The sequence below is a fragment of the Labrus bergylta genome, chromosome 22 (genome assembly GCF_963930695.1).
Source record: "Labrus bergylta chromosome 22, fLabBer1.1, whole genome shotgun sequence".
Taxonomy (NCBI): domain Eukaryota; kingdom Metazoa; phylum Chordata; class Actinopteri; order Labriformes; family Labridae; genus Labrus; species Labrus bergylta.
Window position 1 is genome coordinate 11,115,465 of NC_089216.1, and position 25,272 is coordinate 11,140,736.

At 40.7% G+C, this 25,272-nt stretch overlaps 1 protein-coding gene across 1 annotated transcript in view; it reads right to left on the bottom strand.

The window, feature by feature from the left end:
- Positions 1–25,272, bottom strand: part of LOC109993383 (glucosidase 2 subunit beta) — a 130,093-nt gene that overhangs the window by 60,474 nt on the left and 44,347 nt on the right. The window contains exons 9-10 of the mRNA XM_020646332.3: positions 22,788–22,874; positions 11,077–11,146 (exon numbers count right to left, since the gene is read on the bottom strand). Of these exons, the coding sequence (XP_020501988.2) occupies positions 11,077–11,146; positions 22,788–22,874 (157 nt within the window). The remainder of the gene's footprint in view (positions 1–11,076; positions 11,147–22,787; positions 22,875–25,272) is intronic.

Genomic DNA, 25,272 nt, shown 5'->3' on the forward strand with positions numbered 1-25,272 from the left:
TCAGTAATTGAATAATATCGTTCTTTTGACCAATGCTACTATTTTAGAGTCAAAAATCAATACAAACCACAACACTGCCATTCACAAGGGTCACCCCTCAATGATCTCTGGCAGGAAATGTGTCTAATGCCGTCTCCTCCGTCAAGCTCATTACCTGCCAAATGTGGGCTGAAGGTGAGACGATGTGGGTGAGCCTCAAGTGCATGGCCCTAATAAGTGCTAAAGCAGCATGGCGGGCAGTGGGGGAGAATACACGGTGATAATTGAGAGCATAATGGTCACTTACAGCCTGTACAACCTCTGTGTTAAATATAGCCAGGCACATCCAGGGGTCCGGGATCAAATAAATGGCTGTAACAATATCCTCCATCAGGGTTATGTTTGAAAGGGCTGTACAGAGGATGTGAAAACACAAAACCCTTGCAGGATAACCACCATATATTTACAGGTTAAGATGCTATTTTCGGAAAAGAAATAGTGGCTCATGTTTATGCTTACAGCTCGGCTGGCTTAGCAACCAGGAGGAGTAAGCAACTGTCCCAGCTCCTATACCCCCAGGGGCTCCCAAAGCTTGAGGTTTACTGTGTGTCACTTGGCTTGTGGTAATTTGATTCATTGCATGTTTGTTTGGGAATATGCACCACTAAAGAAAAAAATCAGCTAAAATTCTAGGGGCCTTAAGGCAGGTGCTGCATCATTACCTAATCTTGAGGGTTGCATTGGGTACAAATGTGAAACTTTACTGTAGCTGCTGCACTTTAAAACTTTGACATTTTAAATGATAAAGCACTTATATAGAGCACCAAGAAATTGAGGTAAGTGACTCATACCGAATATAATGAACTTGCCTTGTGTCCTGTGTGGACACTGATTTAAAGACCAGGGACGGACTAGGGGTGTCAACAATAATAACGTTTGTCATGAAGGTTAATTGATGATTTATATGGCTATGGGAATAGTTGCTTAATTTGCAACCAGTTAATACAAGGAACTTACGAAACAAGTTTCTCAGCAACTCAGGGACGCTGTGTGGAGAGGCACAATGCGGTCACAAGAGTACAAATCAAGAAGAAGACACGGGCTTTCCAAACCTAAATGTACTTTCTTTGGCCTAAAAATTCAAACATACAACCACATCAACTTGGAGATGGAATGTCATCACTTGAGAGTGATTGAAAAGGCACTCGTCTATGCTCTTAAAGTTGCATGGTAGGCCTTTAAATATTAGTGGTGTGTAAACTCCGTCCAAAATCAGATATCAGCTCAAACTAGGCTAAGTTTGACCTTCCGCATAGCTGGTGCAACCCAGTGCAGAACACTCACAACTCCATTTGAGGTAAATTATGAAATAGTCTAATATTACATTCCATTTTTAGAAGTTAAATAATTGAGTGCAGATTTTGGTACAAGATTTAGCAAAGGCTGGACCTGACTGTGTTAGAAATGATAAAAAAAAAATGGCTTGAAAATGGAAAAACTTCTGGGCACCGGTTTAGCTCATTTTGTTACAGAGGCTACTGGCCTTGACACATCAGTTGTAGTCAAGGAAACAACCCTTTGATTCAGGTTTACTGCACTTTCTCTTCCCCATATTTCCTTTCTATCTTTAACTGGCACACACTTAAACAAATTTAAAGTTTTTTGAGCAAGCCTTCAAGAAAACAGACTTCACCAGCTTAAGGTTTGCTTTAATATCTTCTTCATGCAATGTCAATTCCTAAAATGCCTATTTTTAAAGATTTAAACCAAACCTTGGTAAGGGGAATATGACCTCAGCACAGCAATGTGCACACCCAAAGTGTACATAAGAACATAGGAGATATCTTTCCTGAAGAGTCAGCCAATCTGAAAATGTCTAAGAATACCACAACACATTCGACAGTCCTCACAATACAGCTGCAGACTTAAGGATGACTGTGCATTTTCAAACTGCATGGAGTCACAGTACAGTAAATAACAGTTGTGTCAATTAAAGTTTGTATTAACATTTACACTCTCTAAACATGTTTGAGCGGCTTCAGCACAGTGAGCACAATGCTGACAGCTGGTAAGAGAAAAAAAAAAACGTATGAATACTAAATGATGTTAAAATGTCATATAAACCTCCAAAATAAAGGCCATGGGAACGTGTCTCCACTGAATAATGAATGTAACCATGTTCAAAGCTTATAAATAAGTGATGGGTTTCACACCAGGAGCTTAGACAACTTTAGAAAAGAGAAACTTTTGGAATGAAATAATCATAGTGAGGGAAGTAAATGTGTTGTTGCTGTCATGGTTTACTCTTGTTTAGATTGTTTATTCCTTGTTTTAAAGCGCTGGGTCAGAGATCCAAATGACGGACAGTAACAGCAGTTACAGGTGAAATAATCAACATCACACCACACCGCACAAAGATACCACCAATTATCTTTTTTGAGTCTCAAAATCATTAAAAAATCGAAATGAGTCACTTGTCACCTTCTTTCAGACCGTAAGTTGATGCTACACTGTAGCAGGGTTTTCCATTAGCTGGGCTGTTCTATACTTCCACATCCCAAGACCAGAAACCAGCATACTGCAAAATAAGCGCAGACTGGCAGTCATACTACATACTGCATATTCTGTTCGATAGTAGTTTGTGGCAGGGGGCTTCAAAAACAGTCTCTGTGTTCCTTCCCTTTTGTTCCCCAACGTTTAAATAAATGTTTTTGATTTTCTGCAATTGCGTCCAGAACCTTCGATTATTCACACGTGAGCGTTGCACTGCTACTTTAGTTTTTGAAACCTTTTATTTTCGTGATACAAAAGTTGTCCTGTATTAGGGTATTAACTCTAACTCGACATGGAGAACCTTTAAGAAGCCTTAAAATGATCCACATATGCAGGATTCACTCAGCTTATGCAGTAGTCTGAGCAATACTTCCCCAAGAAAACCATTTACAGATGGTGTTTTTGACAGCCTTTTGAAAAATGAATATATATGTATAATTTGAGATGAAGTGTAAGGAAGAGGATCAGGTATTTAAGAAATGCTGTCAACACAAAATGTGAAAAAAAGTTGGCTACGGATGCTGTATTTGCTGTTTTAGAAAAACACAGGGAACTGAGTTACCATAACAAGCTAGCTACTTAGCTAACTGTTTGTTCTTATTTTTAGTTTTTTTATTGGTGATTTCTGTGATTGTTGTAAACTACACATTCCACAGAAGAAAAGATAGCTAACCAGAGAAGCCATAGTCACCGAGGTGAGCAGAATTTTATGGCATAATTACAAGTATCTAATTGACTAATTTCTCTAGACGTACCAATTACACCATGATCTACGTTACTGACCCCTAAAAAGCACTGCATCATATAGTATCTTTGTGAAAGCAAGCCTTTTTTCTAGCCATTAACATGCAAAAAATACCGTCACTAATCGTACAATAAGGCTTTGTTTGTAACTGAAAGCTTGAAGAAAAAGTAATGTGTGTTCACCTATATGCTACTTAAATTAAGTAATGGAAAATAAACACATTCACCTAAGACGTAGATGTGTGTGTGTTTACATTGATAGCACATTTTTTCCTCAGCACAGATTGAACTGGGTTCAAATGTTTGTTTTTTTTGTTGTCTTTTATTGGAGCACCAAAACACAATCAAATTGGACTTACTGTGGTTACCAAATCATTTCATACCACCCAATACGAAAACCACTGCTTTTGAACCACTGGTATTTACGCTGCCTGTCTCCTACAAAAGCACAAAGTCTTTGTTGTGCCAGCCAGCACAAGTGAGGTCAAAGCAAAGTCATTTATCTCTGTTGAGATGGAAATTAACTTCTTCCTCCAAGCAATTCAACCTCGTAAGAACTCTGCAATGCTGCTGACCTCTCAGGCAACATGTGCGTGGCAAAAATAGCATGACGGAGGACGTCATGAGTCCAGCAGATTAGCTTCATGTTGTTGATATGACACACATTACTGCGAAAGATGGGCATTTTCCAGCCATTTAGGTTGCAGGAAGAAGATGGAGAAGGCAGTGTGTGTTGCATATTGGTATTTACAAGACTAGCCAGTGCAAAAAGCCAAAAGTATTGCATATGTTGAATATCTAAGGGTGTAAATCAGTGAATATAATTCCCAGTTTGATAAGTAAAGGGGGTGCCTGTCTGCTTACAGTTCAACATAGGAAATGATGTTGCAGTTCCTCGTGTATATAATTAATTTGGGCAGCCTGTCCAAATGTATTCCACCCACCAGAAGTCGTTAGTTATGATATCATGACTCCGCCCGTCGAGACACTCAGAGATAAAACTGAAACTGTTGTACACTTTAATCTATGTCAGTAAATGTATCTTTAAAAAAAAAAAAAAAGGAAGAGACGATGTTTTCTACAAACAGCAGAGACTCTGTCATAAAACAAAAGAACACCTTCAGGCTGAAATGTGCCACTCAATGTGAAAGCTGTTGTCGATGTAATGAGTAGATCCGTCGCACATGAGAGAAATGAGGTCAAAGACGAAGATTCAGTCTAAAGAGATTTTCTCTCAACAGAGGAAGTGTTTTTAATTGAATGTTTATTTTCAATTGTATTCAAGTACAATACGATACTATATTATACAATAGGATGCCTTAGTATAGAATAGGATACAATACGATACGATGCATTACAATACGATATGTTACGATACGATACACTACGAGAAATTTGTCTTGGACGCAGAGTGCTGCACACAATCAGCTACTTTACTTTTATTTTGGGGCTTTTTGTGCCTTTAAAGGAGAGATAGGACAGTGGATAGAGTTGGAAACTAACCACTGCGCCACCAGCGCCCCACAGCCAGCTACTTTTACAGTAGAATCAAATAAATAAAAACAATCCACATGTTAAAAAACACATCAACATGTAACAGAAAAGCACAACCCAGTGGGAAAAAAAAGCAAATATTGGTCATCACCCATATTGCACTAGATCTGCATAAACACAGCATAAGAGATATGTATGTATTTTTAAAGGTAAGAAAATATAGAAACATAACAAGACCATGACATTATTGCACGACCCATACAGCTTTAAGAAAGTACTTGTTCTTTTGATCGACATGGGTACAAAAGAGTTTTTTAAAGCGGTTCAGTTTACATTAAGGGTTTTCGTATCGGCTGCCAGATGGTAAAAGTTCACACTCAAGAGTGGAGGATGAGAGACAGTCAGACCACACTATCTGCCTGCCTGAGAACAGACCGCTCATATACCGACTGTAGGGAGCGGTTTTCAGTCCTCCCCATAACCTTCATGTTATAGTCTGCACCAGACGAGCAAGCTGCTTAGATTTGAACTGAGAAGAGAGATTACTGTAACAGGCTGACAAACCGTGCCTGAGGATTCTCTCCAACACAGGATGATAAAACAAAAACATGATCTTATGGTCAACACCATACACCCTGAATCTACGCTTAAAAAATACACAATTGATCAACATGAGTTTTCCAGCTAAACAGGTTATCTATACCAAGATATCTGTAGGAGCTGACCTGGTTGATTTTTCATTTCACTAAGTCATTCTGTTTAGCTCTGTTGTAGTTTTATAGTGCTTTCAGAGTGCTTTCTGCTTTCTACCTGTCTTTGTTGCTGATCCAACGGGCAAAAGCTACAAACTTGCTCCCACCTATGGTTCCGGCAAAAATAAAAACCTCCCAAATCACCTGCTTCAGGCAGTGATGTACAGCTATGCAAATGCTTCCGTGTGGGATGATTGAAACTGTTTATTATATTTTAATCACAGACTAGGTCTCTTCATTTAAAAGAACACATTTCAAGAATTTAAGGAGTGTTTGACTTCAAAAAGTTGCATTTTGTGGCTCTAAGCTATCACAAAAGTGTGGGTTGCTTTCTTTCTGCTCATCCACACAGCAGCTCACAAGCCTGAAGAGATCAATTTCCTGAGCTCTGCTCTCTTTTGTGTGGCCTCAGAGATTCTGCTAGAGGGGATAATTGTTGTCTTCCATACACTCGCGCCAGCTGTAGGGACTCACCTGGAAAAGTACATGCAATATAGTGCAGAGAAATCAATTCTGTACAACAGCGCTAATTGGGCTCTCAGCAGAGAGTGAGGAAATGGCTGCAACTCACACCTATTTCTGCAATCCCGAGAAGATGAAGGGCAGCAATTGAATGTGACACGCAGGACTGTGACTCCCATAGTCACTAAAGAAAAAAAAAAAGCATATCTGCAAATAGCACACAGCTAGATTTATCCACTCGGCTTCAGATAATATTCAAGTCTGTCCAGCTGCACTGTTGCACATAATTTAATACATTTTATTCACAGTATATAGCCACTTTTTTTTTTTTTTTTTTTTTTTACATTTTTTCAACCACAACCACAATTCCATTTTGCTTCATTTTTGCTCCTGTGGTCAGAGAAAAATCTTTTCTAACCTACTGAAGGCAAGCGGAGTAATAATACAGTAGCTTATCTGGTAGTGCTGCAAACGGCTTCAAAGAGTCAAACATGCTAGTCAAACAATCATTGGATTTCCCTGCAGCTCTTTCCAGCACGGTAACAACTCTTATCAGCTTACAACACCTGGGATTCTTTGCACACCTCCGAGTGATACACGTGTACATAAGACAAGTATCCACAGGTTCATGTAACTTTAATTTCTTACCAAAAGGGGAATCGACTCAAAGCAGATTATTCTGCATGGATTTAATGAGAACTTTTCAGTAGTCTGTGTAGATAGTTCTACATTAGAACATGACATGTGATTGTCGGGGGGGGCATAGCAACAATAAAGCTAACCTGATAATGAAGCTGTCAGGAGAACAATGTAAAGCACATGTCTTCAAATCCTTGACCTCTATTTAAAGCAACAATACGTAGGAATTTGGTTTGGTGTGCTTTGGCGCCTGTGGAGGTTCTCTGAGACACACATAGAGCTGTTAATGCCTTCCCCTCATAGACAACGAGAATTACTGACAAACAAAGGCTTTGTGAAAGATGCTGTGGGAAGTCAAAGAATCATGTTGACAGACTAGGTACAGTACAGTACTCGCGTCTACAGCTTGTTGTTTGCAAACTGTTTTGCATGCAGATTATGTGTATTTGACTGTCATGATGTCCATCCCCTGTGTCTCAATGGATACATTGGCGAGGGTAATTTATGACAAGCTCACTGAGATAGGGTTGTAAGGTTCTCTTGTTGTCAGTTTTTGCTGTTTTCGTTCCATCTTTGTGGCTATTATGTTGCCATGTGAAACACTTTGGTCTCCATATTTGTATGAAAGGTGAGTTGTGTGAGTTGAGAACAAAAAAAAGACTGCTTTTCATTTGTCTGGCTTTAACAAACTTGTTTTCCTTTAAATGTCTTCACACTGAAAAAGAAAGACATGGTGTGAACAAACGCCTCAACTGAGAGTAAGTACAGGATTACAAATCTAACATCTGGTAATATATGTGAGTCATATGTTATTCTTTCAAATACTGCGAATGTCTCCACACTGTGCAAACTGACTGTACGCTGTGTGTGTGTGTGTGTGTGTGTGTGTGTGTGTGCGCGCTGCTTGGTGTTAGCATAAAGCCCTGCTTCTGTAAAACTGAGAGTCAAAAGAAAGGCTAGATGAAAGCCAGACAGAAGTTGCCCCTGGACATTCATCCTACTCTTTAGTCTGTGAAGATATGCTTGTTGTGATGAAAGTATAAGTAGCAGGAACATTCAGAGCATTGCATTTTAGCAAGTAGCACTGACTTTAGCAACAGTACGCTAACCCACAGACAAGCTAACGTTCGCTGTGTTACTTACTCTGTCATTTCCTTTCTAGCGTTACAGCAGGGCATTTTTTTTTTTTAGTACAGATTTGCGAAAGATTTTACAGTAAAGATTGTTGCTCCAGCTTGGGGTGTACACAGTTTTTCCAGACTGTTATCAGCATATTTTGGTTGGTACCATAAATTCTCAGTAGTTAGCATTTTCCTAAAAAAAATCTATAACTGCAGGAGATTCCGACTGTCATTGCATGCAGTTCATCTTTTTAATTAATCCAAATACAATGCTTTGTACATGCCTTACCTTTACTGCGTGCAACTTTTGGCTCTTTACATCAACAATCCAGCCTCACAAGAAAAAAAAATGTGAATGTTTCTGAAGCTATGAAACACCCAAGAAAGTGTCCGACATCCTTCATTTCCTCATTCTAAGAACAAAACTCTGATACGGTTGCTGGTGGCTGCTCAGTGTTTGCACTGTATGTTAGCTTCTATGGCTTGGATTGTGCCCCTCCTCCCTCCCCCCCACCCTCCCTCTCTCTTTCTCCCTTTCAGACTGAATCAGCAGGTCCCATCGGTAAACAAGACAGAGTGATTGTTGGATTTGCATATTCCTGAATAAATCATATTGCATTTCTGCGATAAGCAGCGCACTACTGTTTGCTAGCATTTTTTTTTTTTTTTTTCCCCCTCCTCCTTTTTCTTCCTCCTCTCTACACTATTCACACACGCTGCCACGAATTAACCCTGATCACAAGGGACCACAGCGAGCGAGAAAAAGTGCTGCTCAAAATTCATGTTTTTCGGCGGTAGGGAAAAACCACGCCATTGGCCCCTGGTGGGGGCCTGGGCTGCCAACTACGTGGATGGTTAATCAGGCCTGATAATGATGCATGCCCATGTCTGCCACCAAGGACAGGGATGGCTGCTGTGCTCATTGGTGGGAGATGGTGGGGGTAGAGAGCCTGGGAGGAGAAGGAGGAGGAGATTAAAGAGAGTGAAGCTACAGAGGATTGAAAAGATGGAGGTGGAGAGGAGAAATGGGGAGATAAGTGGTGGAGGAGGACTCCCAAAGACGAGTCCATGAAGGAATACTAAAGGAGTACCACATGAGGTTATCAGTGTGGGTGCGAGTTACTGTTTGGTGTGAATGTGGGTGCATAAAGCATATGGACATGTGTGCATATTCACATCAGTGTGTCTAATGGGGCTGGGGGATGTGGTTCTTAATATGAACACATCTACACACTGTAGCCCCTTTTTTAATTACAGCCCTGGAATGCTAAAGAAGAAGGGGGGGAAAAGCTGCAAGTAGGCCTCAGCCTTTTCCCCCATCAGTTCAGCTGATGACTGCTTTTTTTCCTCCCCCCCCCCCGCCTGCATTCCCCACACTTCCTTAGGAGAATTGGGCTGGTGGTATTTGGCTGTGAAAAGGAAACCGTCGGACAGCAGGGGCATGAATATTCCAAATGACTAATGTTGCACATGCTTATTTTTGACATATCTGGCTTCCGCGGGGAAATAAAACACTTCTAATGCAGGGGGACCATCTGTTATCTGTTGCTGGTGTTTCAGAGCAGGCGGGCTCGGTGTGCACACACACACACCAAAGTACACACAGGCATACAGACACACACACACACACACACACACAGGCAGACAGATCGACACATTCTCACGCAGTGGGAGGCGTGCATCGACAGCAACACACACAAATGTACTCACAGCTGAATCCGTTGGGAGGATGCACAACAGACAGGCTCTAAACTCCTATACAAATTGAACACTCCTTTTTTCTTTTTTTTTTTCTTTTTAATTCTGCGTGTTCGTCAAACGTGCAGTAAATCTGGAGCTGTAAGGTGACAGGGAATGCGCACACTTTTTTTATGCTCGTCATAAATACCCGGGCCTGTCTCCTCGCGGCAGCTGGAGCAGGATAATATGCTCGCGGTGTGAAGGGGGGGAATAAACTAGCTGCATCACCTTGAAAACAAAACAGGAGGCGCGCACGCACACACACACAAACACACACACACACACACACACACACACACACACACACACACACACACACACACACACACACACACACACACACACACACACACACACACACACACACACACACACACACACACAGCCTTTTCAACGTTGCCACACATCTACACAAGGTGCAGTCGCTTTTTTAGATGTGTTTGGAATTGTGGCCAAAGGAAGAGACGTATGGTAAACAAAGCTCTCCCTTATGCATGGATAATCTGTTTGTTATTTTCAGACAATAGCCAAGCTCTCGCATATGCCAGAATACTTCTCCCACAGCCACAGAATATTTGGGATAGCTATATTAGCTGTAGGCTTTTGCTTTCAGCTCCTGTGCTGGTGCGTTTGAACACCAATGTGAGGCATGCATTTGTGTGTTTGTTTTAAGATTTAACATGTATTTCCTTTATTTGTGTAGTACAGTGGATGTATTAGAAACCAGGGGGGGGGAGAGAGGAGAATGAAATGTGGGAAAGGAGTAAATTCAACCTTATTCGTCCTATATAACTACAATAAGCTATTGTCTGCCTTTCAAAATTGGCTTTTCCCCTTTGCTCTGTGAGCCATTATTTAATTTTGTATGCGTTTTATTCAGAGATAGGATAGTAGATAAAGCAAAAAATCAGGGAGAGAGAAAGTGGGGAATGACATGTGGGAATGGAGCCAACGGTTGAACCCGGGCTGAATGCTTCTAGGACTACAGCCTCTATACATTGGTCGCACAAAATAACCACTGGGTCACCAGCTCCCCGTGAGCATTATTCTATTGATGGACATTTTTGGTTCCACCTTAGACGGCGCTCCCCCAAACTTCATCAAGGTTATCTGGCAACAACTACCACCCGAAGTCCCCCCGACGCCCAGCCAACGCCATCGGACTGTGTCGTCCCCACAACCACCACCTTTAGACCCCACCTCAGAAGCAAAGGAAGTGTGGACAACAGGAACGCGAGGAATACAAAAGGAGAAATCCATCCTGCATATTATCCCATATGCTCTTTTGTAAAACATCTCAAGATGACATTTGTTATGAATTGGCGCTATACAAATAATGATCGACTGATACCTTGATCAAATAATATTCCATTAGCACCAGGGGGAAAAAAGCACCACAAAGTTTGTGACCCAATAAAAAATGTATTCTATTCCAGGGATGAACTCATGCATTGGAAAACGTTCACTCACAGGGATGAAATGTTACTAGATTCCTGTGGTTACAGCATCATAAACAAAAGGGAGGGATTTTATACGGGGGCCAGGAGAGCAGTAAGGTTGGCGAGGTCAGTGAGAAGGGTTTAATAACTTACCTCTGTCAGCTGCCTGTAAGTGTGGATCTTCTCCCACAAGACCGCCTGCTGCACTGTGTGTGTCTTTGATCTGCAGGCACATAATGGAAGCAGAGAGGGACAGAAAACAAGGTCAAAGGATCCATACACTTATAAGATCTTGGGGTATCACCTGCATTAATGTATGAAGCTGAAGTGTGTGTGTGTGTGTGTGTGTGTGTGTGTGTGTGTGTGTGTGTGTGTGTGTGTGTGTGTGTGTGTGTGTGTGTGTGTGTGTGTGTGTGTGTGTGTGTGTGTGTGTGTGTGTAACAGACAGACAGAAAGAAAGTGATCATTTCAGCTCGGGTCCATGACTCTAATAAGAACCTCCCAGCAGACGTTAAAAGACGCTGCGTGCTTGATGTTGCAAAATACAATGTTCCTCTCTGTGCTCTAGGAGGCTCCCAGGAGCCTTTGAGAGACAGTTTAATGATGAAAGACAACATGCCTGGATGCAAGTGTTCTGTTTAAGGTCGCTGGGGAGAAACAGGCAGAGTCAAAACAATTTTAGGTCTTTAAAATCCCCTTTTTTAAGATGCCACTTTCGTTTAGAAAGATCCAAGTCACGTGGTGGATCCTCACCTTGTGGAAGGCTTTAAGGAGATAATCGCTAAATCCTTCCCGAGAGTAAATATTTTTCCCTGCAAAATATTGGTATACTGAAAATCAAAATATTGACATTTATCTCTAGCTGGGGAATCTACCTGAGGTGTGAAAAGTGTGTGCTGTTACAGTTGTGCTATATTCTGTTGTTGATGCTTGTAGGCATTCTCTATTGTGACTTTACAAAGAATGAAAATATGGTGCAGAGCTTCCAGAGTTCTTTTTTTTAAATATGTATTAAAGATGACTAAACAGGACAAGATTCCCACACACGGGTCTGATTTGATGACTTGTCGCTTGCTGACATTTTTCCATCTCTGGAAACCAGACTGTAAACTCAACTGTGTTAGTGAGAGGAGTTGCCAAATGCAACGTGACTCACACACTGAGGGGAGAACAGAAACCTGCTTAAGAACGCTGTGACATCCTGAGCAGTATTTGTGGTTTATAAAACTTAACAACACAAAAAAAAAAAAAAAAAAAAAAAACTCTGGCTTAAAACAAATCGGAAAGTTTTTTATGCCTACGTTTCTTTCACCAAGTTACTCTTACAGACGTCTGAAATTAGAATCAACATGTTCTTGTGACGCATTAGAGCATGTTAGACATCTGGAATAACATTTCTATTGACTATTAAATGTATTCTGACATATGTGTGGTTTGCAATTTACCCTGTAACGTCAAGATTATAATAACGTAGTACATCTAAAAGGATTAATACAGTTAATGATTTTATTACATTCTAAATGCAAACCAGTATAAGTTCTTTAAAAGATTTATTTGGGGCTTTTTATGCCCTTATTTTAGAGATGTGACAGTGGATAGAATGGAAATCAGGGAGAAAAAAAGCAGGGAATGACAAGCAGGAAAAGAGACATGGGTCGGATTTGAACCCGGGACACCAGCTTGGAGGACCACAGTCTCCGTACATGGGGCGCGCGCACAAACCACTACGCCACAAGCACGTAAGTCAAAAACTAAAGGTGCCAAACGAGCAAGGATATGACCTAAAAACTAAAATAAACCATCGACTACTCTTACTCATCCCACACAGTTACATTCACTTGTCCGCTTGTATTAGGTAAGGCTTGGTACTGTAGTGACTACATGCAGGGGAAACTCCTGAATGGTTGTAGCTAGCCAGCTATCTTGCCAGATTAAGTCATGTATTCAAGCAGATCATCTGATCCTGGATATTCCACCGAAATAACTTGATTTACAGTCGAATAGTCCATTTAAATCTTAAGAGTGACCAGGCCTTTATCCATTCCTGTTTGCGTCTGAGAGCGAGACAACTGGTGAAGTAAAACCTTCAAGCGGCCACAAACGCTGCTTCAAGAAATCAGCCGGCGCACGGAAACAGAGTCTTGCTCTTGAAAACTGTCTGCCTTTGAAGGATCTTTATTCTCTGCTCCCCCAGCTGCCGGAGATGTGAAACGGCTTAGACATACAATGGGAGCACCGCGGGTATTTGTCCACTGAGAGCCAGGCCCGGTAAATGAAAAGAAGGGCGCACATACCCAGGAAGTGCCTAATTAATTGACAAGCAGATATTTTGGAATTTATAATCATCAAACAGACTTCATTTTGTTCCCTCACCGCCGTCCTCGCCAACCCAGCTTCCCAGGCGACTTACTTAAGAGACTTATCTTATAAATACAGCCCTAATCAAAATAAATGACTAAAAGCTCTGAGGGAGTTGAAGGCTATACACATTTACATCAGAGGAACTGATGCAATTTAAATAGCTGCCTGTGTGTCGACTTAAGGTTCAAATCAGCGGGATTCCTAACTTATGTAATACTTTCAGTGTTGTTTTTTTTCTGTTGTTGTTGCTCACTTTGGCAGACCTATATTCAAGACAGCCAAGTAGGAGAGCTCTGACCTCCTTCTCTCTGTCTGTCTGTGTGTGTGTGTGTGTGTGTGTGTGTGTGTGTGTGTGTGTGTGTGTGTGTGTGTGTGTGTGTGTGTGTGTGTGTGTGTGTGTGTGTGTGTGTGTGTGTGTGTGTGTGTGTGTGTGTGTGTGTGTGTGTGTGTGTGTGTGTGTGATGAATCCCAATGGCAGCTGGTTCAACTGGTGAATGTGTCATATTTTACAGAACCATTTACCACTCAATGTGTGTGTTCTTTGCATATCTGCATGGGTCTTACTGTAAAAGCATTGGTTTAATTCTGGACATGATATTAAAACTTGTTTGATATGTATTATAAAGCTCAGACAACCCTCCAACAATTCTCCTATATTTCTGATTGTTGGCTTCACGCACAACAACTAGGGCACAAAGGCCACTCACACTATGGTTAATGGAGTTGAGGGGCCTTAACGATATGATTTCTGACTTTTGAGTTATTGAGTAGAAGAAACTGTTGTGCCGTTCATCAAGCTTTTTACATCACTGAAACAGTCCGTGACCGCAGCAAGGCTTTTAAAGCCACCAGGGCCTCCAGAAAGATACATTGGTTTGTCGGCTGCATAGCAAGAGTAGAGACTTTGCCAAACTGAATTACTTGGCCTGGTGGTGGCATGTAGATACAGAATAAAATGGGACCTAAAATAGATCCTTGTGGTACACCACAGGTAATATTAGTAGTAGAATATTAATAATAACCTACAGTTTCCTACTATGAGTAAGTCCTTTCTAAAAAAATAAAAAAGGACACTAAGTACAGTACCCTTTGTGCCAACTCAAGTTTTTAGACAGTGAATTAAAATGACATGTTCCACTCTATCAAATGCTGCAGTGAGGTCTAAAACAATAGAAACTGGGCTCTCATACATGAGTTTTCTCAATATACAATGACTCACATTCCTCCCACTGTTGGGCTTATGGTTGACTTTTCCCGCAAAATACTGCAATGACTTATTGAAACAGCCAGTAGCTTTCAGTCTGCTACAGCCATCAGTAATGTCTAGCTAAGGTGAAACCTGATGATGGATAGTTCATCGAGTTTCCTGTCAGCCAAAGTTTTGATGGATATGTTGCTGCCACAAAGCCCAATACGGCAAATTTCATTGCGAAGCCACATCTCTCGGAGTATGAAAGTCCAACAAGCTCTCCTTTAAATCAAACAGAAGCTGCTACAGTTATTTAACACTCAGGTTTCAGCTGTTTTCACGACTTGACCGGTATCTCTGCAGGGGCACAGAGTTTAATTGTAAATGTGGCAGCAGAACAGTGTTTGCCGAGCTCCCAGAATCCTTCTCTGCCTCGTGAAACTGCTGCTAATGCAAACTGAACTGGAGTTTGACATTTGGGGAAGTCTCCCTAGAGTTTGACTTTTGGACAGGAGGGCGGAGTGAAGGGTCGATCGGCACCGAGCATGGACCTTTTGCAGAGCTCTCACTCACAGTAACAAAAAGTTCTCATGCCTTAGAGGTCGCCGCTGTCAGGCCTTTACATACAACCCCATGTGACCATTTACAAAAACAACTGGTGAATTTTTTTACCTGGAGGCAGAACTAATGTTACCTATGTAGAGCTACAGAAGGAACATTTAGAGTAATAATAATAATAATAATAATAAACCTCCCCTGCAAAGAAGCACTCGGTGAAATTCCTTTTTTCACATCCTTGAAAATATTGGCTGCTGTAAGATATCTGAGGGACATGTCACATTACTTGTATGACTGTCTTTGTTCCTGAAAGATCAGCATTGTCAAAAGATTTGTTGAAATTTGTGTGTCTTCGTTCCAAGTAGTTGAACTCCTCATGAACTCAGAAAAATCCACTTCGGCTCGACAGATGATACACAAATCACAGCAGTGCAACTGAAGTAAATTTATTTTGGACCACAGTACCTGTGTGATATACAGTATGCTGGTGTGAACAATCTTTAATTTTAAAAAACCTGTGGGAAGAAAACTATTTCTCGCTTGTCACAGTGGATGTGTTGAAGCTCGCAATGTAGCAAACAGTTGGCTTGTTGGTAATCATAATGTATGTAAATATAAGTTGGAATATTTTTTTGACAACTTTTTATGACGATGAGCCAAAGGGTTTTTTGTATGTATGTGCTAACTGAAAGAAAAGGGAGGTATATATAATGATTCTCAGAAACTACAACTGTTAAGGAATCTAACAACACATGGATGGAATAACATTTCTCTTCCATCATTGAGGTACCTTTACCATTTTTTGTTGATAAAAAGTATGTTTCTGTACATTTTAATTTCTCATTAACATTATCTAAGTTAAGTTTAACTATGCTTTTGTCACATCACTGGTCAGATTGGCATGATATCGCTTTGGGTCTAAGTTCTCTTGAGATGTATACAATTACAAAAACAAAGACAGAACTTGCTTCACATTTATAACTTTTCTTTTTTACATTTATAATGATCGTAGAATGTACAGTGTCTTCTTTCTTTTCCCCCCCTTTTTCTGAAATGACTTTCATTTTTTTAAATGATCATAAAGGAGGTTGCTTGTTGCACCATTAATAGGCCCAAGAACTACGAATATATGCTAAATGTACTAGGGAGAATAATGCCAATAAAAGGCACAAAGGTGAAGTCCAGTTTTCAGGTATCACTCTCTTGATTTACTCAGTTATGCTAGCATTGTTTAATATAATCGGAGAAACAGAACGTGTATTAATCACATATATTCTTTATCCATAATAGTGCATGTTGGACTACAAGAAGGGAGGTTGACTTTTTGTTGTGTTATAGATTTTCAGAATGCATTTGACTGTATTAATCATGAGCTTGTCAGTTTAAAATTTCTAAAACCAGGTATTGATGCAAAATTGTATAATTCTTTAAAAGCTATCTATCAAACCCCAGTTTCATCTGGGCAGGTAAATGATTACAGAACAGGTTGGGTCTGGATGACTTTTGCAGTATCTTAATAGTTTAATGTCAAATGCTTAACAAACAATTTAATACGCACTGTATTTTTCCATTTGGTTTAGGTTGACCATGTTTGAGGATCTGATGCTGGCAGTGTTTGAGAGCAGATCAATGCTGTGCAGAGAGTGTGTGGTGGTGTAAGTGTGCGTATGTGTGCTTGAGAGACGGCGTGTGTGCTCTGCGAGAGGTAAAATAATGACAGGCGAGAAAGGATGGCTGGTGATGCTGTGACGAGAGACAGCGCCTCATATATTTCTAGGCCTCAGGCTGGGCAGCTGTGAGAAACTTCTTCTCTCTTATCCCCTTCTTCCCATCCCTCCCCCTCCCTCCCTCTGTGGTGCTGTTTAAACAGAGGACAAAGACGCCCTGAGTGCTTTTCCTTTTCCGATGCCATACATGGCTGCTGGCGCTTTTCCTCTTCTGTATCTCCAGCTCGCAGCAGAATGACGAAGTGAGTCATGGTGTTTCTAACAAGTGATTCTTTTGATTAATTTTAATGGCGCTTCCTATCAAAATATTCCTCCACAAGGAGAGAAGAGCTTTCTGTCTTTTGGAACATATTTTGATTTATTTTCACGCAAAACAGTAACTTTGTTTCCACGTTTTGCACCTTTTATTTCGTGAGTCATATCTTTTGGAAAGCATCATTTAGACGTTAAATGACGCTATTACAGTGAAAGGGCGATTCGAGGTGGATGCTGCACTTCAGTGTGTGTGTGTGTGTGTGTGTGTGTGTGTGTGTGTGTGTGTGTGTGTGTGTGTGTGTGTGTGTGTGTGTGTGTGTGAGAGATAGGGAGGTAAGTATGATGTTGGTTTGCTAAAGCAGCACACTTGTCTTTGAAAAAACTACAGTATGCTGTAAATTCATGGACATATGGCAGATTTTTAAGTGACTAAGTTTGATGAAAACACACAACTTTATGCAAATGAGGGACACACTCATACACACACATCTTTTATACATCACTGGCACCCTCTGCTGCATCATGGGACACCAGTTCAGAGAAGAGCGTGCGCCAATTAAAGTTCTTTAATCTGGTAAAAAGGATGCATTTCTCTTTATGTATGCATGCATATTGGGTGGTTTTAAAAAAAAAAAAAAGAACGTAGAGGGGAAAGAAGAAAAAAAAAGCAGCAGCAGCTTGCATGTCGCCGTCACACTTTCAGGTCATGCCAGTTGGCTTCCAGAATGTGTGACAGCGGTGAGATTGGAGCAGAGTAGGAACAAGAAAAAGAGCAGAAGGGGAGAGAACATGGCAGCAGAGGACTACCACTTCTACATCAAACGAATGTTGTCACAACAGAGAGACAGAGCCGCCCCTGTTAGCTGTGACATCGTTCAGCTGCTCGTCACACTGAGCGAGGCAAGGTAGGAAGTGTACGTCGAGCCGGCACACTGTTTATTTAATAAAAGAGAAGGGAGAGAGGGGAAGGGCAGCAAAGTGAGCGTGCTGTGGCGTTGTCAAATCGGTGTACGTAGCATGGAAAGGCGGCTGTTTGCTTTTCCCTCCATGTTATCGAATGTTGGGAAATTAAGTGAGGCTTCCAAAACAACGGAGGCAATTGTTGAAGCTCGCATCTTCTGCAAAACCGAATCGAACAAAGAACAAGTGATCATGTAGTTGCATTATGAATATTTGAAAGAATGACAGCCCTTTGAACAAAAAAATCCCTTTTGATAGTTATTCACTCGTGAATGCAAACATCAAAGTTGGAAAGAGACAGCACGGTAAAGTTTTTGTGTGATCTTAAAAGTGTGTAATGGCATCATTTAACACTGTAAATGTTGCAATCTGTGCAAAAGCAGATTTGCATCCATATGTTGGCATTTGAGCAGAAATCAGATGGATCAGCAGAAGTTCTGCAGTCATGCTAACATTTAAAGAAACAGCTAAATGATCAGCAGCCACAGAGCTAGTGTCTGTGATGGGGGGGGGGGGAGGAGGAGTGTCACGAAGACAGACAAAAAGAAAGGCTGTCTCCTAGCGGACGCCTGCATATGTGTGGGCTTGTCAGGCGTCATTGCGTGCCGCTCACCCTGCTCGACACAGTGTAACTGAGGCAATGTTCCCCCATGAAATATTCACCAAAGTTGTCTTTGCTTAAGATGGAGAGGAGAGCGAGGGTGAGAGGGGGGGGAATGTACTGTGATAAAAAGAAAGATAGATGGAGAGTCCCCTGAATGCTCTTGATGTCAGGTTTGCTTGGGCCCTTCACATGGGGGGGGGGGGGGGCGACAGGGAGAGCAGCAGGGGGTCCATTAAATGTTCATACAAATGTACCTCTAACAGAGCGCCAGGCTCTGCAGCAAAGGCCCAAATCACCCAAAAAAAAAAACACTCGGCTGCTCGGCTCTTTAAATATCCAGAGCATGCTTTGGCTGGCCCTGCTGACACAGTTGGGTCCATTCCAAAAGATTTTTAAGTCTTTTTTTTGTAATCCTTCATGTGGAGGCTTTATATGGATTCAACATATTGTCACATCACTTAGGGCTGTTCATGTGGGTAAATTACAGACAGCAAACTCTTCGCTTTCAAGCTTAGCGCACTTTGACGATTAAAAGTTAACTGTATGTATGTTCTTTACCATTCTAACCAATGATATCCATCTGCAAATACCAGACTCTGCCAGTTTTGAACCCTTCATAATTCAAAGGCCTCAAAAGCATACATGGAAAAAAAATAGCGATGGATACCAAGAACCTCTTTAGACAAATTCCAATGAAATAAATGGTGGAAAAACACTGATTAATGACATTTCGCTAGCTTTAAAACTGTCAGCTATAGCACCAAACTGTGGTACCAAAAGTATGGGCTGTACTAAATCGCAATCTCCTCAAACGTTGATACCTCATATACCGTTGATTAAAGCGATACTAAAGAAAAGACAGTGTAATAAGAGCCTAAGAAGCCTGTATGAGAGATGATTCATTAGCCATGTTTTCTTTCAGTGCAGAAAATATTGAAATGGAGGTTGCTGGGATGACATGTACAATGAAAAACGCCATTAGCCACTGTAGCAAGGCAGGGCTCTAGCATAACACAATCAAATCCTTTAAATCCATGTAAAAGGGTCATATCTGTCCCCAGGGTGCATGTAGAACATCATGTCTGTTGAAAATCAAAGAATTAGTCTAAGTGGACTGACATATGGCTAAAACATGAAGGAGGTATCAGAAACGCCTGAACGAGACACTGAAGAGGATGAAACCAAGAGGTATGGAAACTCAACAGCTTACAAGTGGATGAGAATCTCTTGAGAATCTAAGTGTCATCATGATGTGGAAGTGTCATATAGCAGCTTAAATGTCTCCTGCAGAAACAGGAGGAAAGCTTAAGATGCTCGGTAGAAATGGTGATCATTTCTGACATCTTTCAGAAGCCGGGAGAACATTATGACGAATAGAGCGACTCCATCACACCTGCAGGAGGGCCGCTAAGACAAAAGACATTTTACCATGACCTAAAAATGATATGATATCTACAGAAGAAAGAATGAGAAAGGTCGTCAGAACAAGTAGAACTAAAAATGGATTGACTGCATCAAACCTTCATCCTGAAGCTGTAAGAACTCAGAGTGCACAGAACAACAACTTTACTAATCTAGAAGGACAATAAAGAGTTTCTGTGTGCCTTGAATGCTCCCATTTACAGATCACAGACAGTTTGAAGATCAACTCCAAACAAGCGTTTTGCACCTATTAGCTCTAAAGGCATGGCCATGAATACATTCAGTTCTATTGTTTGCAAACACTAGAGAAGACTGCCTCTTCTATCAGAGCCCAAAAAAGTCCAAATTGTGGGGAAGGGGACAAGTTTAAAGAGCAATTACTGTTTTTGGTCAGAACCTGAGAGACTTTTCTTATTTTAGACTCCAGATTTTTCGGGGAGGTTCTTTGATAACGCTTCAATGAACTGTTTTTTTTAATGCCCGAATTATGTCGTCAGAATCGTTGATGAACACAAATCAAAGAAAGGCTCCTCTTAAGAGCTCTTTCAATTACAATGCTGCTCTTTGGAGGATTTTATCCTTTTTATTTTTAAGAATTCCCTTCGGAAAAGAGAGCACCAACATGTACTAGAAATTGTATTATTCCTGCAATCATTCTGAAATAGCAATTTTTTATATTTTGAATGCCGGCATCAAAATTCAGTACAATGCTGCTACCGCTAACAAGTAATAATAATGCTATTCAAATCAAGTCTGTGTATTTCAGGGGTGTTTTCATGAAAAGATGGTGGACAGGAGTTTGCCTTATTATTCACATTCTAAGAGAAGCCATCCGGACACTGAAATCTAATCTGAACCCCAATGTTTTGTTTTTTTTTGTCTATGGAAATGACAGGCTTCTTATCGGCAGAGTGGGTTATTTGAGCAGATCCTCGCCGTGGCTTAGCGACGGGACTCAATCACTGCTGCTCGGCGATAGGCCTCACTTTGGTCCCCCTCCCTTACCTCTCATCTTTTTATCTGGAGGAGCGGAAATGAAAGGATGGTATCTCATACTCGCCACGTCCTCGGTTCAGGAGATGGAGAGAGGAGCGGACATTTTCTTTCAGCTGTAAGATGAATATGTGATTTATAGACCTGCGCTCTGGAAGGAATATGTCCGCGTTTTAGGGACTCTAAATGAACACAGACTGGAGAAAGGGAAGTATTATGAGGTTGTTTGTGTTGCGGCTGACATGATAGCATAGAGCCATGAAATAAAACTAATAACACTAGTAACTGGAGTGACATCATCATGCCGTGGTTCTGGACACTTCATGTACAACTCAGTAGTAATTAAGGCCTATGAACATTTTGATGAAACACAAGATTTCCTCATTTTGTGCTCATCATCTTGGTTTTTTCTTGTCATTGAACGCAGCCAGTAAATATATCCGTAATTTTCTTTTCATATTTATATCAGCGGATTTCAGCAGATGGCTGTCTACCAACGAACCTGGTTCTGTTCAGGGTTTCTTTCAATATCACTGTGGTCAAGCGCTTGTTCATTGGTGAAAAAACGTTGGGTCTCTGTTGATAACCTTACAAAGTTCTTGACCGGCTCTTTATTTAAAGTGTCATGAGATACATTCAGTTGTGATTTGGCACTTTTAAATGGATTGGTTGATTGACTTGATAGGATGTTTGTTTTTAAGAAGCCAGTAGAAAAGTTTAGGTTATGTATCAAATATTCTATAGGTTGAATCATTGCTAGATAAGGGTCACAAAGTATTTCTAAAGGAATTGGTGTATTCATTTAATTAAAACTTTAGTGAACTCATTCACTCTATTTTCGCAATGTACGATGGACTGAGGGAACGGTCCAAACTTGAGAAAACAACCACATTAGCCATGCTTTGTCTTCATTGTCTTTCTTACCTGTTCGACTCAGACAGGGGCATTTTGGGTAACTGCAGGACGCAGAGGTTTGCAGTGAATCCGACTCGTTCCTATCAAATCTGACTTTCACATCGTAAGACGCCGAATGTAATAAAACTTCACCATGTGTCTGGACATTACCTTATGTCTGTTTTACAGTGTTGTCATATCGTGTATATGTTATGTCCTAAAAGCCTAACCAGGGACTGCAAATTAGCCATGGCTAAAAGTACTATACACATTACATCAGTTGCACTTTAATCAGATGTAACAATGTCTAAATGTATTGTCCCTGACAAATAAACTACATAAAATAAGGAGAAGAGTAAGACAATGCAACTTGGCTTGGGATTGAACACCCAACCTTCCGGCTGAGAGATGCCCGACTACTATTGAGTCCAGGCCGCCCACTGCACACTTTACCTATGCACTATACTACTCTTTCCAGTGGTTGTATCTTACAAGGACATTTGTAAAAGGAAAAGACAGGTCATCTTCTGGACCTGAAATCCAGACATTTTCCGGTAGGCTATTTGTGAAATAAGATTAAGACAATGTCCGTACCAAATCTGGTTATTTTGTACGTAATTTTCAGATATATATTTTTTAAACCTCACAAAATTTAGAGGCAATCATCTACTAGTCTCTATCTGAGTGGTTGGGGCAAAATGTTGGACTGAGTAACTGTTACTGAATGTCATGGAAACTCTTGCACCAATGACATCACCAGGACGAGTCAAAAGAACAATACTTTGCCAAACTCTACTGTAACTGTAACAGATCGTATAAAGGACTGTATGAAACATGCAGTTAGCTAGATGAAAAGGAGAGCATTAAAGAGAAACAGTTCGTGAAGACTGATGGAGCTCACCTTGACTTTGTCTCCTCTTGTCAGGATGTCCCAGAGCACGTGCTGAAACTTGAAGAGATCCATCTGATGACCTCCTCCCAACAAAGCCTGGAGGGTGCAAGAAAAAAAAACACTTTAAATCAAAGTGTGATAACAACAACTGAGCAGGCTTTATAGTCAAATGGGATACAAACACAATATATGAATCAAACATGAGCCCCAATATTATCTAAAGCCTCTGTATCTTTAAATACACTCCACAGTCCACGCGTTTTCTCCTTGTAAATTCTTAATATAATCTAATACATGACCTGCATCACAAGCGGACACATCTCCTCAAAAAGCACGCATACATTGTGACGCATATCTCAGGATGCACACAATCTGGCATCTACTTCAGAGTGCCTCTTCGCCCCTCAGGTACGGGCTTATAAAAAGTGCATTACATAACTGATAATAAACTGCACAGCATCCATCTCCCATTCAGCTCACCTCCCAATAATCCCCAGCACCATATCTGCTTATCTATTCAAGTCACCCTCTCATTAAATCAGCCTTTTACAACCAAGCGGAAGAAGTTTACTGCTTATGGAAGTCAAATACCATTAATCAGAGAGAGGGATGTAGTCCAACAGATAAACTGCATGTTTTAATTCACTGGAGGACAAACACATCATTCCTGCTTTCTGGATAAAATCCTTGAGAAGAAAGGGGGTGAAAAATTGTCATGCGAATTAATCTTCTGTCTTTTGCCTGCTGGAATGGAAGTCATTGAGGCGGCACGTACCAGTGGATGACCATCAGTCACAGGACCTCGTGCAAGGCCTGAAAAATCCCAATGTGATGCCGTGTGGTGAGATGGGTATGGAGGGGTGGAAGGTGGTGCAGCTTTCAGTGTTTATTCATCTGAAACAGTGTCCCCTGGAAGCCATTTTGGCAGCGATGCATCACAGCAGGCGCTGACCTTTAGATACTATGCACAATTAAGCTAAGCTAATAAACACACACTGCGGATCGGGACATTTTGGACTAGAAGGCAGGTGCTGTGAAAACAAAAAAAAAAAGTTCTTTTGTGCTTAGGTAGCCTTTTCAAAGCCAAATTGAAATGTGTTTGTTTCAAATGCATACAAATTAAGCTGTGTGCGCAGAGAGAGGAAATGAGCTGAATGCCAGTTTTGTTTGAGGCTGAAGTTCACAGTTTGTTATTCAGTATTCAGCCTTTTATCTTTTGTTGCTGGTGACATGCTCTTTATATCTGAAGCTTGACCTTTGTAAAGGAATCAGCAATTTATAGTTAGACAGTCCAGTTCTACGAAAACAGAAACAATTGGTCCATTAATCCACAGCTGATTGACAGATATTTATTCTGCAGCACTTTTGATTTAGGATTTGTTATTGATTGAGTCAAAAACTATTAAAGATGTCAAATACTTGCTGATAGCAGCATCTCATTTGAGAGGACTTTCTGTTCTTGTCAGTGTTACCAAAGACGATAAAAACGTCAACCTCCAAGACCACAATTATTCGTTCTGAACCTCCGTTTTGAAGCCGTGAATTTGGCATTTTGGCCATCCCCATTTTTGTAACTAAGAGTGACTTTATTTGGACAAAAATGGTGAATACCCATTGTTACATTGGTAAAGACTTTTCAATCACAGGTAGAGCTATGAAAGTACCTGGCTTTGAGGTTGATTTTCCTCTAAATTGGATCATATTTTACTAAATGAACATCATGTTGTTCGTTGAAGGGTTCATTGAGGCTATAAATGAAGTGAGAAGTACAGTATAAGCTCATTTTCATTTCTAGCTTTGTACAACTTGACTTATTTTTATTATCAGAGGAGTCTACCTCTTCTTGCCAGTAGAAAAAAGCAGGTTCAGAACAAGTCTAGATTGGCTTTAATTCTAAAACATAAAGACAGGATCCGTTCTTCTCAAAGTGTGGGGCGTAGAGACAAAACAGATGGCCTGCTGAAATATGTATTGTTCCATGTAGATAGAGCTGGCTAAACACTGAAGCTTCCAACATGGGTGTGCATCGACTCTAGGGAGGAAGGGGTGGGGGGTAGACAGCTCTGTCTAATGTTTGAATTTGGACTGCAGTACCAATTTTAAATGCGTGTCAAAGTTAAATATTGCTCATTCAAACTGTTCCCCTTTAGGTGGGGGGCTTAAATGTACCTTCTCTAAGGGGGTCATGATAGAAAAAGATTGACAACCAATGGACTAGATTCACTTTTATAGTCTTTTGGGTTGTTACGATTCCCGGAATTTGAAAAAACATTTCAAATCTAAACATTTTGGACTGTCTGGTCATTCTATTTGTAAATGTCACCGTGGGTTTCAGAATTTTCGATGGGCATTTATTGCCAATGTTTGTTATCTTAGTAGCTAGACTGTTTTTTGGTGTCCAGTTTATCAGCTCGTAAAAAGCAAGCATTAGATTTATGGTCTGTTTTGAGCTTTTGTCAGTCTGTTCTACACCCATCAAAGTAATCGCATTTGC